Source organism: Apteryx rowi, unplaced genomic scaffold, assembly GCF_003343035.1.
Source record: "Apteryx rowi isolate R43461 unplaced genomic scaffold, aptRow1 scaffold_301, whole genome shotgun sequence".
Taxonomy (NCBI): domain Eukaryota; kingdom Metazoa; phylum Chordata; class Aves; order Apterygiformes; family Apterygidae; genus Apteryx; species Apteryx rowi.
This window is the reverse complement of record NW_020449431.1, coordinates 678,246-693,770: the sequence shown is the minus strand read 5'-3', so window position 1 is coordinate 693,770 and position 15,525 is coordinate 678,246. Positions and strand designations below refer to the sequence as shown.

Genomic DNA, 15,525 nt, shown 5'->3' with positions numbered 1-15,525 from the left:
GGGTGCACTTTGTCCCTTCATCCAGGTCACTGATGAAGAAGTTGAACAAGACTGGACCCAGTATTGATCCCTGGGGAACACTGCTAGCTACAGGCCTCCAACTAGACTCTGTGCCGCTGATCAGAACTCTCTGAGCTCTGCCATTCAGCCAGTTCTCAATCCACCTCACTGTCCACTCATCCTGCCCACACTTCCTGAGCTTACCTATGAGGATGTTTTGGGAGACAGTGTCAAAAGCCTTGCTGAAGTCAAGGCAGACAACATCCACTGCTCTCCCCTCATCTACCCAGCCAGTCATTCCATCATAGAAGGCTATCAGATTGGTTAAGCATGATTTCCCCTTGGTGAAGCCATGCTGACTACTCCTCATCACCTTCTYRTCCTCCACRTGCTTGGAGATRRCMTCCAGGATKAGCTSMTCYATCAYCTTTCCARGGATSGWGGTGAGGCTGACTGGCCTGTAGTTTCCTGGGTCCTCCTTCTTGCCCTTTTTGAAGACTGGAGTGACACTGGCTTTCTTCTAGTCCTCAGGCACCTCTCCTGTTCTCCATGACCTTTCAAAGATGATGGAGAGTGGCCTAGCAATAACATCCGCCAGCTCCCTCAGCACTTGGGGATGCATCCCATCAGGGCCCATGGACTTCTGGATGTCAAGTTTGCCTAAATGATCTCTAACCCAGTCCTCCTCCACCAAGGGAAAGTCTTCCTTTCTCCAGACTTTTTCCCTGGTCTCCATGGTCTGGGATTCCTAAGGGCTGGTCTTAACAGTAAAGACTGAAGCAAAGAAGGCATTCAGTATCTCTGCCTTTTCTGTATCCTTTGTCACCAGGGCCCCTGCCCCATTTAGCAGCAGGCCCACATTTTCCCTAGTCTTCCTTTTGTTGTTGATGTATTTAAAGAAGCCCTTCTTGCTGTCTTTGACATCCCTTGCCAGATTAAACTCCAAATGTGCCTTGGTCTTCCTAGTCCCATCCCTGCATACTCGGATGATGTCCCTATATTCCTCCCAGGTGGCCCGTCCCTGCTTCCACCTTCTGTACACTTTCTTCTTCTCTTTAAGTTTTGCCAGGTGCTCCTTGTTTATCCATGCAGGTCTCCTGCCTCCCCCCTTTCTTGAGTTCTTGCTCATTGGGATGCACCATTCTTGAGCTTGGAGGAGGTGATCCTTGAATATTAACCAGCTTTTTTGGACCCCTCTTCCTTCTAGGGCCCTATCCCATGGGATTCTTCCAAGAAGGTCCCTGAAGAGGCCAAAGTTTGCTCTCAAGTCCAGGGTTGTGATCCTACTTTCTGCCCTGCTTCCTCCTCACAGGATCCTGAACTCCACCATCTCATGGTCACTGCAGTCGAGGCTGCCCCCAACCTTCACATCTTCCACCAGTCCTTCTTTGTTTGTTAGTACGAGGTCCAGCAGCACACCTCTCCTCGGCTCCTCCACCACCTGTGCCAAAAAGTTATCATCAGTGCTCTGCAGGAACCTCCTGGACTGTTTGTGCTTAGCTGTGTTGTCCTTCCAGCAGATATCAGGGTGGTTGAAGTCCCCCATGAGAACCAGGGCCTGGGATCGTGAGGCTACTTCCAGCTGTCTGTAGAAGGCCTCATCTACTTCCTCTTCCTGATCAGGTGGCCTGTAGCAAACACCCAGAGCAGTGTCACCCATGTTAGTCTGCCCCTTAATCCTTACCCATAAGCTCTCCAACTGCTCATCATCTACCCTTTAGGCAGAGCTCCATACATTCCAGTTGCTCTCTCACATAAAGGGCGACACCCCCTCCTCGCCTTCCTGGCCTGTCCTTCCTAAAGAGCATGTAGTCTTCCATGGCAGCATTCCAGTGATGCGAGCTATCCTACCATGTCTCTGTAATGCCAATGAGATCATGGCCCTGCAACTGCACACAGAGCTCTAATTCCTCCTGTTTATTCCCCATGCTGCGTGCATTTGTGTACAGGCACTTCAGAGAGGTATTTGAACATGCTGATTTCCCAGAAGGGGTGCAAGAGGTTTCCCCATAGTCTTGTCTTGTAGGTACTTCCTTAGCTGCATGCAATTGCTTGAGATATCCCAACTTAAGCCCTGTTTTGCTGACTGCGTGGTCTCTATAACTCTCCCCTTCCCCTGTTTTTCCTAGTTTAAAGCCCTCCTTCTTACCAGGTTGGCCAGCCTGTTGGCAAAGCTGTGTGTGCTCTGCTTAGTGAGGTGGATCCCAACTCTCCCAGTCAGTTGTCAATCTTCAAACAGGGCTCCATGGTCATAGAAACCAAAATCCTGTTGCTGACACCAGCTGTGCAGCCAGTTGTTTACTTGCAGTATCTGTCTACTCCTCCTCCCATCCTTCCCCCTCACTGGCACGATCAAGAAGGAAACGACCTGGGTCCTCAGACCCCTGACCACCATCCTGAAAGCTCTGTAATCCCATTTGAGACTTTCCAAGTTGCCCTTGGCAGTATTGTTGGTGCCCACGTGGAAGAGCAGCAGCAAGTAATAGTTGAACGGGCTGATGAGCTTTGGCAGTCTTTCCATGACATCTTGGATCCGAGTCCCCAGCAGGCAGCAAACCTCTCTAGACAAGAGGTCAGGTCGGCAGATGGGTGCCTTCTGTCCCCTGCAGGAGGGAATCATCCACAATAATCGCTTGCTGCTTCTTCTGGGTGATCCTGCATGTCACAGGGTTTGTAGGTCCAGTTGCTTCACTTGAAGCCATGCCCAGCTCCTCCTCAGTTTGGAGGGCACTGAACCTGTTCATCAACTGCAAGTCTTCAGGAGGAGTAAGAGTCTTTCTCCTCATATGAGAAGGGACCAATTTCCAACCTTCGTCTCCTACAGCGTTATGACTTACTGTTCCACATGGCACAGAGCCCGCCTGCATCTACACTGCTGTGGGGGGTTGAGACTCTTGAAGCTGTAAGGTCTCTGAGAACATCCTATCTATCTCTCGCTCATCTTCTCGGATGCTACACAGCCTGCTTACTTCCTCCATTAACATTTCTCTATTATCCATGCACATTTGAAAACGCACAGGAATAAAATCTTGAACAGCTTTATAACCAATGTTTTCTATTCTCTAGTTCAGCTGTAAAAGACACCATTTGTAAACTCCATAAAAAATGTTATCACCGTCACATCCTGTTTGTTGCACCATTCAGTTCCCCTTTACTGCCACTCAGCTTAGACCCAAACTTTTCCCATGTATTAGTAGTACTTTTAACTAAAAGTTCTGTCTCTTCTCATATTCTTTCCCTTCCACCTGCTGATATTTCAAGCTATAAAAGTATAACTGTAACTGGCAATGTTTGCACAGGTAAGTATTTGGGTAAACTTAAATTCATTAATAGTTTCAGAAAAGCTGGAATTCCCCTCAGTCTAATATCCAGATGTCAACTTCCATGCAACAGTATTTTCTGTCTTCACTCAGATACCAGATTGCATCATTCCAGAACAGTTTTATTTTCAATTTCTATTTGCTTTCCTATTATGACAAATTCAATCATTGTAAAGATAGAGTGAAACCTGTGAGGAGAGTGGAGGTTACTTGTTCATTCTTACCAAGTCCTCGGTAGCAAGATACATCAGCAGGGCATTGGATGAGAAGGTCCTGAATTTGAATATGACTGTGGAAATATTGGGGTTCCAGCGGATTGGGCGACTCACCACTGCGTAGCTGTCACCATCAAACTGGACAGTCCCTTCACTGTCTGCCACCTGTGGGCTGAAAAGGAGGAAATTCCAACCAGTTTCCCTTGCCATGTGAGGTTAAAAGAAAAAAATAAAAAATAAAAAAAAAGGGGGGTTGAGAGGATGCTTTCTAGGAGCCTGCCCGAACTTGGTTTGATTTTATATCAAAGCCCCTTTCTGACAATTGAAGCTCTAAGGTCAGCTCACTGGGTATCCAAAACAAAAGCACTTCTGGGAGGAAGACAGAAGAGGAACCTGTCTTATGTATCTCTCAGTTTGTAGTGATTCATTGTGCAGCCTTCAATGTAAAATAGCATTACGCAATCTTTCATTTTGTAATAAGTCTTACTTTTGTTATTGTTAGTGATTTTACAACTTTTGGAGGGCTCCAGAGTGAAAACTTGGAAACTGCGATTCTCTGTTTACCCACAAATTACAAACACTGCAGGATCAGCAGCACCAGTCCCTCCACAGTTTTTTGGCACTCCTCTCATTATAGAACAGAAAAGCTCAGGTTGTGAGATTGTTGAATATGATCTTTATGATGTAGACTGTTGTCCATTTCTGTCACACAGACCAGACAGCTGCAGGACGGCAATGAGTTGGGTTAACCACAGACATAAATAGATTTGAACAAGGAACCTACATGTGAAATACTGGCTAGGAACATGTTTCTCATTTATCTGGACACACATAAAAGGATCTTGAATGTAGGCCTGTAGCCCTCCATGGTAATGTTTAACAGCAATTTGTTGCAAATACATTTTCCAGAAGAACAGGACTCTCATGCTATTGAAACAATGAGTTAAGGTAAGAGGGAGCTTTAATGCAGTTTTCTACAAATTTCAAAGTCTAGTATTCTTTTTACAATCCTTTTTTTTTCTCTCTTCTAAGCAAGTAGTTCTACACTATCACTGACTGAATGAGAAAATTAAATTTAGGCAGAGATCCACATAAAGGTTTATGCATCTCCACTACGTGCTTGGAACTGAAACACATATATCCATCATCACGATGCTTAAATTGCCACCTAAGTGTCAAGGGCCTACATTATTGGCCAAGGAAATCCTCTGGTGTTTCCAAAATTGTTTTTATTCAAAACTGGAGTTTCCATCATTTACAAAGGGCTAAGCCTTAGTAGTCTAGTTTGAAAACCAGCCTATTCTTAACTTCCTTGAGTGAGTCAACACTTTATCTAATACAGGATAAGCATGATACAATAAACTGCCACTGCCAAATTCACTGAAAAGCAGCAGTACACAAGGACAATGCTACTTTCATGTAGCGGGTCACCGTGAAAGCCATAAAGCAGGAGACCCACAATCTAAGTCTTTTTTACATGATAATTCCCAGGTCTGTGCTGTAATATCAGGCTGTGCCTCTGTATGGGGGCCCTCATCAATGTTGCATTTGAAGCTGAAACACTGCACAGTAAAGCGTGGGAGATTTGTTTGGTTGGAAGGAGGCATGAAGAGGGATCGCAGCTCTGTAGAGACAAAGACACACCTGGAAAGGAAGAAAAAAACTTTGCTGCAGACTTCCTGAAGAGAGTTCAGGAGCCTATATATGCCTATATATGTGAACCCTGGCCCAGCACAGCTGGGCTATTTAGTCTATTTGGCACCTGAGCTCTCCGACAGGGACAGGAGATAAAACACCTTTCTCTTTTGAGGGCCTCTGCTCACTACTCTGGTGGCTGTGAAAGGCACCCTGAGTCACCTGAGTCTGTCCCATGCTGCATGAGAGGCCCAGGCACCAGAGCTGCAGAATCCAGTCTGCGAGTCAGACTCAGTCCCACTGTGGAAATCGCCCTCTCTTGTGTTTTGACTGATCCTGGTTACTGGTTAGCAGGAGCCTCTCCATCACAGTGCTGCTGCACCAGCTGTCCTTGTTCTGTTATGATCCTGACCACTCAGATTAGATGCTTCTCCTTTCGGCATAATTTCAACATAACTTTGTACTTCCTACAACTCGCAGTGTCATGTACGGATCATAGTTGCCTACTGGAACTTGATGGTTGCTGTAGAAATTCCTACTGCTTATAACAGAAGGCGTTGTCATCACAGACAGGTTCATAAAGTGGCATAAGAAGCCACCAATGTATTACCAACCTGACAGCACATCCTTTGCAGTCGCCCTCTATGTCCCTGAAATTCCACAGTCCTATGGGTTTGCTGTCCAGAAAAGTTTCACCCATACAGCCAGTGAAGGTGGTGACTCTTACAGCATCCGACTTCTGCAATGAGAAACCACAAACCTCATTAGAATTCAATTTTCAGTGACCTACCGTGTCTTGACAGCACAACTGGCATGAAAATCAGAAATACAGGAAGATGCTTATTATTTTAAATCTCAACAGTAATATTTAATCTGACAAGCCCTCCTATTGAACAACTGATCAGCAAAAAGGAGAGCTAAATCTTGTATCAGTCAGGATAGAAAACCCTATTTATTTGAGACTGTGGGGAAAGCAGAATGGTTCCTGGAGAACCTGGGGCTCCTCCAGGCTCCCCTGCACCGTCTGCTTTCCTGGCTGGTCAGAGAGCTGCCCACTAGCACTTGTTGAAGAGCAGATTCTTTTCAAGCTCTGTCTGTGTTTTTCTTTAAGGCGTCATGGAAGGCACTACAGGAAATATTGCCCACCATACAACAAGCAAACTGCTTCCACTTTACTTAATTTTCAAAAGCCTGAAAATTGAGTGGATCATCCAAGCTAAAAGACTGACCGTGAACTCAGCCGGCTACACCTATAAAAATCACGCTGTGTTTTGGCTGCAGAAAAAAATACAGATGGCAAAGCAAGCAAACCTCATATCCCACCAAAACTCATTAAACTAGGGCCACACAGATGGGATAGTGCTCATTTGATCATAACATGGTGCTATGATCAAGTGGTATTTGACAGTACACAGAATACTCAGCTCAAAATGATCTTTCTAAAAATATCTGTTTTCATTTAAATTTCACTTCATCAATATGAGCTGATTGAAAATCTATATACTCAACTATTTGAGATAGACAAGCACCTGCTGTTTTCCATATAGCAATTACCAATATTAAGATTGTGCAAGAGAATAAGAGTGCAACTTGAAAATATTCAAGGTAAAGTATGACTCAAAAGACTTAATGTGGTGGTGATATTTCCCAAGTAATTGGAAAGGTTTTAATTAGCAACAAGTATGAACTTAATGTCACTTCTGAGAAATTCATGACATCTAAGTATCATAGTCTTCTACTCAAGTCAAATGAAAGATGTTCTTAAAAACCGAAAATGAGTATTTTTTTGAATACACTGCAAAAAGTGCATGCAAAAAGGGATGTGGACAACAATCCAGGACAAATCTAACCTCATGCACTCCAAAACCCAGTAATATGAAAAAGCACATTTGTGAGACAAAGGTTTTGAAAGTATCAGTGATCTTGCTAAATGTCCAAAGATCTTCAAGGTTTTTGAAAAAAATATTCAGTGAAAGACTTCATTTTGTGAGCTTGACAACAGTACCATGATAAATATACTTACAAAAAACCCTAAAGCTATCATTTTTCTTTTAGTTCACAGACTGTGCCTGAACAGAGCAAGTATGATAATGTTTAAAACCTTAACTTGGAAATACACCAGTCATACCAAACTTTCAATACAGTGTCTTCCTACCTTTGCCCTCTTCTTCAGTTACCTGTAGGAGAACCAGATTTCAGGATGGTTTTCCTGGCTAAGATGGAAAAAATGGTTCTAGTAAAAAAAAGTCTAAAGAATTCTTATTGAGGTTGAAAACCTGTGTTCTGGCATCAGAATTTCTGGAGCATCTGTAATTCATGCTCCAGTTCAGCACTGCATCTTGCACTTAATGTCTGTATTAAGTGCTGAACTGTGCTCACTACCCACCTCTGCCTCACTGTTTCTAACTAAAGGATAAAAATATATATATATATATATCATTTTTTTCAGGAAAGAGTTCAGATTTAACCATTACCATGTTCCTGGCCCCAGTACATCAGGAACTCTTGAACCCTTTTCCTTTAGGGATTCTGCTGCCATTTCTACAGCTTATCTTTTTCTTAAATACACACTTCATGATGCTTCATTATTAATTCTCGTTGTCTAAGTGCTATTCAAATAATTTTAGTACTTAAATATTAAATACCCAAAGTTAATATTTATAACAAAATATTAAATAACAGTAAACATTAAGTAACAAACAGTAGACATAATACTAAATATTGAAATATTCAAACCAATTTTCTCTCTGACAGTGCAATTAAAGTGAGACAAGGTTTGTTAAGAATGGTGACATCTTTTATTAAAGCAGTAGGTACCAGCTTTGGGGCCTGGTTACTCAAAGAATAGATGCGATCTCTCTTTACCACTTTGCCTCACTTACGTTCTTCTACCATCAGGCTGCAACACAGAGCTCTTTGTTTAGCAATAAGCTATTTATAAAACTCAAAACTAGATATGACATCAARTAAGTAAAAAATATGCCTAATGTGACAGCTTTGCTGCAGAAGCTAGCACTAGGCACTAACTATTTTATGCCATGGCACAATACTGCTGCAGGGAGAGCTATTGCTGTATTTCTGTAATATCTCTGATTCTCTGGGTTTTTAATATAAATGTAAGAATTTTTTTCAAGGTGGAAATCAGGTCAAAGCTTTGGTCTGGGAAGTTTGATATTCTAGAGCTGTGCAAATACAAATGGCATTACTAGGCTTTAGCGCTTGCCTCATGTGTGTTCTGATAACTCGAAAGTGAAATCTAAAATAAAATCTGAATAAGCTTCAAGTTTTAGTTTGAGTTTGAAGTTCCTTGACTCTTTTGGTGGATCACCCAAGAGCAACAGGCCAAATGCCAGCCAACCATGCATTTTCTACAGTCTCAACTGAGTCAATGAAATTTAAATATATGCATAAACCAAATTTTCAAGTGCTTTTCTAAATATGGAATGATTAAATGATTCTTTTAATCCTCAGTATGGCACTTATGATCCTTATTTGAGCCAGTTTGTCTTCCTGAGCCTGCAGTTATACTTTGATAGCTAAACACTGCATTGCGGTGGGCAGAAACCATGCTATAGCCTTCTAGGAACTGGTGTGTTTGGTCATTATAGATATGCAGCATTGCAAGCACTGAACAGGACTGTTCAGTGTTTATATAAGCTCTCATAGAGTTAAAGTTATTATGGAGACTAAAAAACAGGACTTAAATGCTTAACATAATTAAATTTGTTAGTGATGAAAACAACAGTAGAAACATTTATCCATCACAGCAGAAATCCAAAAATATAAGAGACCTGAGAAAAACTATCAGGTTTGTGAAATTACACCAGCTCTCCCTGGTTTATTTTCACTCCCTTTGGAAAAACAGATCATAGGGATAGAGTACAGAAAGCCATTGAGGCCACTCTACAGTACAGAGCCACTTTTAGCAGCTGATGGTTCATTAATTTTAGAAATATGTTTCGAGGGTTCTTGTCTATGGCTCACAGAAGGAAAAAAAACCCTTTAGTTATCTCTAGATAGAAAGCTGGAAGGCAGCAAACTAGAACCTCTGTTTAAGGCTGCACGGAGAAAATAGAAAGAGATGACAGCAAGGCTACTTTTTGTAATGTGTGATTCTCCAAGGAAGTGTTCAATCGACTGTTTTGCCTATTTCTCATATGAAATCAAATGGCATTAGAAAATGAGCATGACAGTTGTTTACACCCCTCTAAAGTGCTACAAGAAGCTTCGAGATACATTGCATCTGCATCTTCAGAACTTTAAAATGTTCATTTTTTTTTGCATATCTATTCCAGATAAAGCAGAGAGCACAGATCTGAGTTCTGCTCACATCGAATGACTTGCAATTTTTTTAGCCCAAAATCCCATGAAATATTTTCCCAAGTTTCTGTGAATGCTTGTCAAGCATTCTGTGTCATAGTTAAGTTAGCTGGTATTTGTGCAAGCTTGCTCACAGTTGCTTTTTCTTTGGGCAGAAGCCTCAACTAGGAATCTGATCAAGTTCTAACTAAAGTTACATTAAGCATGTTCCAAAACAGATGGATATCTTGAAGCTGAAGCTGGACTTCAAGGCACTGATTTCAAGGAAGTGGAATTTACATTTTCTATTCCTCTTGTATCCTCCAAGGCCTATYTGTCTTTCTGTCAGTCCTGGAAAGTGGTATGTGCACCCACACTACAAGGAAGGGGAGCGTCTAGCCACATACTTCCAAAGCAGAACCATCTAGAAAGTTGAACCTTCTGAAAACTAGAAAGGTGGACTATAAAATATTGTGCTACTTTGATATTTGAGGACATACAAAAGCTTTAGTGCAAATAAATGCTCCTTAAGTTCACAGTCTGGGAATATTTAAATATTAACTTTTTTTTTATGTTAAATGTTATTTTTTTGGAAAGTTAACATTTTTGACATTAAAAAAGTCAGAATATTAATCAGGATTAAAATATTTCATTTAAAGTGTTTTGTAATGAGTTCCACTGGAAAATATATGCTAATTAATACTTATCGGAGAGCGTTTTTTTTTGGCGGAAAGATTTCCATCCATTCTATTTGGTATAAATTTTGTATTCATTCCAATTAAGTTAAGCAATGTAGAAGCAGTCACTCGGAAAATGAATGGGCAAAAAGAAGACAGAATAGATCATGGATCTGATGCAGGTAGATTTTAGCACATGAAAAGAAGGGTGATACAGAGGAGAAACATCAACTAAAATGAAGAAAATAAAGCACTAACACCAAAAGTAGACCTGAATACAAAGGAATATGGTTATACACGTTGTTAGGAGACTGGGAATTCACGCAGACAGAACTGAGTTTCTGCTGCTGTGACACTGAAAGCCAGTGAGGGCAGCAGCATGTCCAAAGTGCAGCCCCCAGCCACGCAGCAGGAATTAGTTGTTTGGGCTAAATCCTGCACCAATGCAGCTACCAGGCTTCTGGTTAGAACAAGCTAATGGCACGGGAAGACAAACTTCAGATCTATGCACATGTCTAGGCAAATTCTAAAAATGTTTCAAGAGCTCAGGTGTACTATGTATTACTAACGCACCTATGACAATGATGCCAATGTATTAAAGTTTATTATTTTTACTGTGAGGTAAAACAGAGAACACTTTACCTTTATTTTTTCGGTTAAACCACCGACAAACAGCATGGCATTAGCGTCTACATCCAGAATGGTATATCCAGGTGGAGAGACTGCTCTGAACGTGGCTGGCACAATGCTGGCTTTGGGGCCATCCAGAGCTCGCACCGATAGAGTGCCATTTTTTCCAGTCCTAGACATTTGACCAAAATAAATTAAACACACAGCGTCAGTAGTTAAACCAAACATAGGGAATAGTCTATTTTACATGCATCTTTTAATAAAGTCATGTAATACTGATTTGAGTATGTTCAATTTTGATATAAAAGAGTAGACTTTCTGTCTTATGTCTGTGTAAGTTAAAGACATGATCACAAAATCAGTGTTTTTCTCAACTCAGTGTCCTTTTTGTACAGAATTCACTATACAGATAAAATGAAACTTTCATTGAGTAAAACAAATAAGTTTCATTTTTTTAATTACTGTGACAGAATTAGCCTTGAGTAATTGTTTCTTGACTTAACAAATGATGTAGGCAAGGTTCCAAATTAAATTTCTGAATTTCATAAAGTTTATTAGATTTTATTTCCTCTGAAATGAATGATCACGTGACAGAGTAGTTTAATTTACATCACTGGGATGTGGAGAGCTTGCATTTTCTGCAGCAGAGCTGTCTGGTTGCTTATCAAACAGGCACAAACCCCATTATGTTTAAAGATGTTACCTCACTGTCCTCTATGAAACATACAAAAATTGATGACAACAACAACAACAGAATTTACTATTTTCTAATAGTTTTCAACATTTCTTCTTCTGCTCCTTAAAATTCAATTTGTGGCATGGAAACAGTAGGTTGACATAGTTTCACAATAGAATGAACAGAATGTGGAGCGATAGGATACCTCCTAGTCCTGCAGGTATATAAAAAGGTATTTCAAAGGAAACTTTGAAATACTTTGAATCATTTTGAATCCTTTTCAATAATTTGCTTAATATTTTACTATCTTACAGCAGTTTGGATAGTATCTTTCATTCAGAAGTAGACTGTTAGGCATTTATGGTCACAGCATAAATCAGTGGTTCTTCACAAACAGATGGACACACCTAATTCAACACACCTAATTTCTAATGGGGCCACCATACAATTGTAGAAATAAGCACTGACTCGGACCCAAACCCTGTCATGTGCAAATGAAGTATCCACTATGTCCAGTAATGTGGTAGAGGAGCACCTGGGAGAAGAGGTAGGCACTGGGGGACCATCTACTGTGGATTTATGGGTCACCTGGGAAATGGCTGCTTTATCTCATTTTTAGTAAAATGATGGATTTCACATGATAATTGTTATGTTACTTTGGAAATTCCTAACATGGATGCATGATCCTGCAACCTTAACCAACACTGAGATGTTCAGCATGGATATGGATATTATATGGAACTTTTATAACTCATGTGATTGATAATTAATGCAGAAAGACACTGTTTTAAATAAAACTCATCTTCTTTTTCCGCAACAGTTTACAAAGTGTGTGTACCTGTAATAATGACTATTTTTCAAATGATCTGTTAGATTTTGTTGGCTACCTGATTACACTCCAAAAACTACTTGCTATCTGTTCTCAAGCTAAACAAAACAGATTTTCTTCTCAAAACCCAGATATTTTTGATGAAAGTTTCTAGGGAAAAGAAAGTAAACAGATTAAATAAAGGTGATTAAATTCAGCTAAAACTTTCATATGTAGTTTTTCTAGATTAAAAAGAAATTAGATACCCATCCTATCAAGATATTGTCAAGTCACAGCTAGAAAGTTAAAAATTTTCCCTTTGACTTTCTAAAGTCCTGAAATTTGCTGCTTGTAAAGATGCAAAATTCCTGTTTTGTCTAATTAGAAGAAAAGATGGGCTTGGGGGATTGAAGTAACAAGCAAACTGAAAGTTAAAAGCATACCTCTCAGGAAGAACTCTCATTTCTGTTAAATAAAGCTTTACTGAAGACTCAAATTTAAAGTACAGCAAGGAAGACTGCATAACGTTAGACTACTGAGTAAGCTTAATAAAGACATTGCTATATTGTACTTAAATAATTTGTGGATTTAGAAATTTTACTGGACCAGGGCTCTGGAGGGTGGAAAAATCCTAAAAGACTCTCTATATTATGTCTATAAAAACTCTACAGAAATTCCTTTGGCTCAGAATCTATTACCCCAAAAATAGAACTGGTTGAGAATTTTACCATTTAAAGAAACAAAAAGGTTTGGTTGGAACACTTCAGTCTCCATAAATTTCTCCAGAACTACAAAGCAGGGCTGTTAAGTAATTTTGATGGTTTCATATAACTTCATTCAATGGGCAATATCTTTGTAGATCTATGCCATCTTGCCTGCTTTGGAGTCAGGGATCTCAAGCCTTTCATTGTGCATACTAAATATCACCACTGGAGCTGCTGGATCACCCCTAGGTTAACCCAAAGATTTGGCAGCTCTGGAAAAGAGGTGGATGGAACTTGCAGCATTTCCTAGGGAATCTCCAAAGTGGTATCTGGCATACGGGAAGGATATAGGAACATATAGCTGCACCATATCATTTCAAAGCAGTGGCCTACAGCAATTCATATTATCCTAGATCTTTTTTTTGTTGGAATTTCCTTTTGATGACAATATTTTACCTTTTATTACAAAATCAAGTGGATGCTATCTAAGTAGATAGCTTTCCATGCAGCAGAATTTCCACATTTTGACTTTATTCTTTTCAAAAGGCTTATTGATGAGGAGCCCTTAAAAGGGTTCTCATTGTAGTAGCTGTTGAAAGACTAACAGCTACTATAGACTTTTATTGAACTACTTATATTTGATGCCTCTGAAAGCAAGTCATTGGCGCTTTCAGCCTATACTGTGCTGAAATCAGTATTCAGTGAAACCAGATTAAAAATGGTCAAGTGCAATAACCCAGGAGTCAGTGAGCAGACTGACACTGCTTCCGGTGTCTAATATGTCACAAATAGTATGGACGCCTTCCATCTTCAAACAGAGTGAAGTGCTAACAATAGGGTCTCTGCCATAAATAATTCTTCCTTACTTAAGGAGGATGAGTGAGCTTAAAGAAAGCACTTGGCTAACTTCACAGCAAAAAGACTTTGCTATACTGTGCATGACAATTCATGAGATTAGAAGATATTACTCTAGGGATAGCCAGTTCCTGCAAAATCTGTTGATCAAAGAAGAGGTACCAGCCTTTTGTGGCAAATCATCTGAAAAATTTATGTAACACCATGCATGCAGGCTTTGCTCTTTTAGAGATGCATGATGCAAATGAGATGACTTTTACAAGTCATCATCATTAGAATACAAAATACCATGTAGGAACCTTTATCGTGTGACCCCTTGAGAGCAAAGAAAATCTTATGGGTTAGATTTGCCTTGGTAGTTTAAGATTGAATTCCTGCTGAGCTGGGCTGATGGGTCTGCAGTGAATTTCTGATTCAAACGTCCTTCCTCCTCAAAGGAAGGGCACTGCTTAAACTTTGTCATTAACAATTGAAACAGTGGTGATACCTAAACTGCGCTTGATTAAAATCACAACTAATCAGGGCCTGCTCCTAATTGAGGCCCGCTAAAGTCAGTGACATTGTTTCACTGAACCAGAGGGCCTCAAAAATCTTTCACGCATTTGAGTGGTTCACAAAATTGACATTATTTGCATGTTGTGAACCTGCTTCAAATCATTCTGATATAAACTGTTTATGCAAGGTTTTCTGCCGTTAATTGATACTTTGATGGATTATGGCTTCTTAATGCCAATCAGATTTGCTTTTGTAAGTAGGTAAGTAATTCTGCAAGCGACACTTGTTTAATTACTGTACCATGAAAGTATAGGGAATATACTTATTCCAAAGGCATATGGTACACTTGAGGAATAAGCAAATTTTCCTTTAATTCCATGCAATTTTTTTTTTAATTTCCATAATAACTTCTGTATATACAATAAAATGCAAAGTATTAGTAGAATATAATTAAAAAGACATGCAAAATTGAAAGCCTCTTTGGAAAACAGATGCAGTAATTAGTAGTATTGATCTTACAGACCGGAAATTTTGGCACAGAGGTTAACTGAAGTGAACATCTCTGATCATTACTCAACAGTCAGCTTTTTCATTTTTAGATTTTATTCAGTATATGCTGAGTGATCTTGGGGAAATCATGACCTCTGCACCCCTATATCTTTTTTAAGGTCCTTTGGGATCCCTGTTTAAGAACTGCTATAAACCTTCAAACCCACCATATTATTAGTATTGTGTGTCAATGTCTGTCCCCATTGAACCCAACGGTAAAATTCAGCAAAGCCAGCATTTCCTCTTAAGCCCCCCTTCTAAGTGGATGCACCACTCTGGCTATTTGCCAGTTCTGTCACATTGCCGAGAAAGTCTGTGGCTGGAACCGAACAGAAATTTAGAGAAAAAAAGTGAGAGAATTAAATGAGTAAAACTCTCTCCAGCAGCTTATGAAGGGAGTCAGGAGTGTTAGTGGATGGACTAAAATGTTCCAAGTTAAAAAGCCTTCAGCAGGGTATGTGATTTATGAAGTCTGCCTTAAGAATGCACAAGCAGTCCTAAACTTCATCTTGATCCCACAAATCCAAGCAGCGTCTCTGCAATGTAATTCTCCTAAACATTGCTCTAGACTCCAGATTTGTGCAACTGTAATTGTTCCAAATTGCTGATCCAGCAGTTTGCTCAGTTTGTTCAAAACTAATGGCATGCATGCCCTATATCAA

The 15,525-nt window shown here is 40.1% G+C and overlaps 1 protein-coding gene across 1 annotated transcript in view; it reads right to left on the bottom strand.

Annotated features, from left to right (window-relative positions):
* Window positions 1–15,525, bottom strand: part of LAMA2 (laminin subunit alpha 2) — a 288,465-nt gene that overhangs the window by 36,316 nt on the left and 236,624 nt on the right. Inside the window, exons 47-49 of the mRNA XM_026070008.1 lie at window positions 10,789–10,948; window positions 5,785–5,909; window positions 3,545–3,707 (exon numbers count right to left, since the gene is read on the bottom strand). Of these exons, the coding sequence (XP_025925793.1) occupies window positions 3,545–3,707; window positions 5,785–5,909; window positions 10,789–10,948 (448 nt within the window). The remainder of the gene's footprint in view (window positions 1–3,544; window positions 3,708–5,784; window positions 5,910–10,788; window positions 10,949–15,525) is intronic.